The following is a 2,670-nucleotide window of genomic DNA, read 5'->3' as shown; positions in this document are numbered from 1 at the left end:
AGTTCGAGACCCGAGTGCCACAAGACGGAGTGAGCTCCCGTCTCTGGCTCCAGCTCCTGCCAACCTAGCAGTTCGAACGCAAGAAATTGCAAGTAGATAAATAGGTACCCCTTCGGTGGGAAGGTAACAGCATTCCGTGCGCCTTTGTGTCTAGTCATGCCAGCCACATGACCACGGAAATGCCTCTGGACAGCTCTGGCTCTTCGACTTGGAAACAGAGATGAGCACCGCATCCCTAGAGTCAGATTCAACTGGCTTTCAAGCAAGGGAAACCTTTGATCACCCTTGGGTGGGATACCCACTTGGGTTGGATCCCCCTTGGGTGGGATACCCACTGTGGGTGGGTATAAATGAGTTAAATAAATAAATAAATAAAATAAACGCCATCAGCTAATAACAAAATAAGGTGTGGAAAGAAATACACATGATTCTGTTCCACAACCTGGACAAGGAGGGTAAGACCATCTGGTGATCAGGAAAAGTCCATTCAACAAGTAATTTGTAAGAATCCCAACTCTGTGCTGGCAAGTATGAAAATATTACATATACAGATGTGGCCAGGTGTGCTACCTTCAAGGAAGGCACAACTAGCATGATTTATGAGGGCTTATATAGGAAAAGATGGTCCTTCAGATATGTGTTTCCCAAGTTGTGAAAGGCTTCAGAAATAAGAACCAGCACTATGAGTTGAAGCCAGAAACAAATGGGCAGTTAGTTGAGGTGTTCAAATAGCAACGCAATACGATGAAAGCTGCTCTTTCTTGTTAACAATTGAATGGCCACATTTTGAACTAGCTGAAGCAAACACCCAAGAAGATAGAGTTAAAATTCAACAAGACCTAAATACTCTGGAGAAGTGGGCAGTTGCAAACAGGATGCAATTCAATAAAGATAAATGGACAGTATTACATCTGTGGTGAGCTCCCCTTCACTGGCAGCTTTCAAGAAGAGGATGGATGAATATTTCTCAGAGATGCTTTAGGCTAGTCCTGCATTCGGCAGGAGGTTGGACTAGATGGTCTGTATGACCCCTTCCAACTTTAAGACTCTATGGGTGTGTTCAGATGGGGCATTTATACCGGTATAGATGCTGGTTGGAATCGGAATACTTACGGGTGGTGAACGGGCATATGGTGATGTGCTGCACTGTGAGGGAGGTAGTGTGATCGTGTTTCAGCTGGCATAAACTGCAACGGTTCCAACTGGAGCTGTTTATGCCGGCTAAAATGCCCCGTCTGAATGCACCCTATGATTCTATGATTCTAAGTGTCCCGGTGGCCTTCTAGCACAGCCCCACATGAAGCTGTTACAGTAGTCCAGCCTAGAGGTTACAGAAGCATGGAGAAGCACTGCAAGATCACTCCTGTTCAACCTCTGGGGTAGATGGGAAAAGCTGATCTTAGGCATCCCTGCAGCTTGTTTTTCTAAGAACTGGTTTGAGTCCAACAAGATCCCAAGACTTCTATGGGAATAATGTTGCCAAAGATAAGTTCACACCATACAAGTTCCCTATAGAGTATCAGGCTTCCCTATCAGTACCACTCTGTCTGGATCTGGCTTAGCGTGTTCTCTGCCTCCCCACCCTGCCCCCCACCCGAATTACTTACTGGTCGCAGCACTCGTAGAACTTCCTTTAGGACTCTTTCTGTGCTCTCCACATAGCACAACACCAAGGTGCAAACCACAACGTCGACAGATGCGTTTGGTATCTGTGGCATGTCTTCAGCTGGTGCTATTACGTAGCGCTCCAGCTGCAGGTGCCGATTCTGAGACAGACTCTTGTCAAGGAATTTTCTGAAGTTGTCATTGTTATCGTTGCATATGAGTCTGCATCCTGCTGGGTAGAACTCAAAGTTAGTTCCACTTCCTGCACCAATCTCCAGTAGCGTGAGCACCCCTGAGGGGCCTGCAAAGTCCTTCAGGTTGCTGAAAAGCTCCTTTTTCTTGGGGGCCATCTTCTCATTATAATAAACAGCTACGCGGGCCATGAAGTGTGGGAATGCCTTCTTGCAAAAGGGGCCCCACAAGCCCAGATAGCACAGCAAGTATATAGGGAAGGCCAAGAGCTGGACCCCTGCCCTAAGCAGGACAACTAACCAGCTTGCCTCCATGTTCAGTGAAGAGCAGAGACCAAGAAATGCAAGACCAAGTTAGAAGAAAAGGATTTTTCAGGGTTTGGGGAGGAGTTTGCCTCATCTGCTGTTGGTACTCATTGACAGGCATCCAAGGAAAATGAAGCCACATGACTGGAGTAGCTTGATACAGGAATAGCCTAGCTTATTATAGAAAGTATTTGGCCCTGAGCTCGGTGTCGCAGGGGTCTGTCATGTTAGAACATCCCATCTTGGCTGATGGGGAACATCACTGTACTGATTATTAGAGGGGAGTGGTGGCACAGTGGGTATATCCCACTGTCTTAACATCCGAACTGTGTTAGTTCGAGCCCTGCGCTGGTGTGAGCAGCCAGCCTGTTGTCCCCAGCTCATCATCCACCCAGCGATTCGAAAGCTTTGGCGAGTAGATAAAATGGGAACCACTCCTTAGAGAGGGTGGGCACACCAATCTCCCTTGTGGGAGGGTGTTAGCTGATGGTCGGGACGTCCTGGTCGAGGTTTGGAAAATGTGGAAGAACTTCTGTTGCCAAGCTGTGCTTATAAATGTATTTCATCT

At 47.3% G+C, this 2,670-nt stretch overlaps 1 protein-coding gene across 3 annotated transcripts in view; it reads right to left on the bottom strand.

Moving 5' to 3' along the window:
* The window catches only part of LOC107117864 (methyltransferase-like protein 7A), a 19,058-nt gene extending 16,859 nt beyond the window's left edge, over positions 1-2,199 (bottom strand). For all 3 annotated transcript variants that reach the window (XR_001482749.1, XR_001482750.1, XM_015420026.1), the window contains exon 1: positions 1,608-2,199. Coding sequence is in view for 1 of the 3 variants with exons in the window: in XM_015420026.1 (XP_015275512.1) it covers positions 1,608-2,111 (504 nt within the window). In the remaining 2 variants the exon portion in view is untranslated. The remainder of the gene's footprint in view (positions 1-1,607) is intronic.
* Positions 2,200-2,670: the final 471 nt, after the last annotated feature.

The sequence above is a fragment of the Gekko japonicus genome, unplaced genomic scaffold, assembly GCF_001447785.1.
Source record: "Gekko japonicus isolate JY-2015 unplaced genomic scaffold, Gekko_japonicus_V1.1 scaffold6666, whole genome shotgun sequence".
In the NCBI taxonomy this organism is placed as follows: Eukaryota; Metazoa; Chordata; class Lepidosauria; order Squamata; family Gekkonidae; genus Gekko; species Gekko japonicus.
This window is presented reverse-complemented; position numbering and strand designations above follow the sequence as displayed.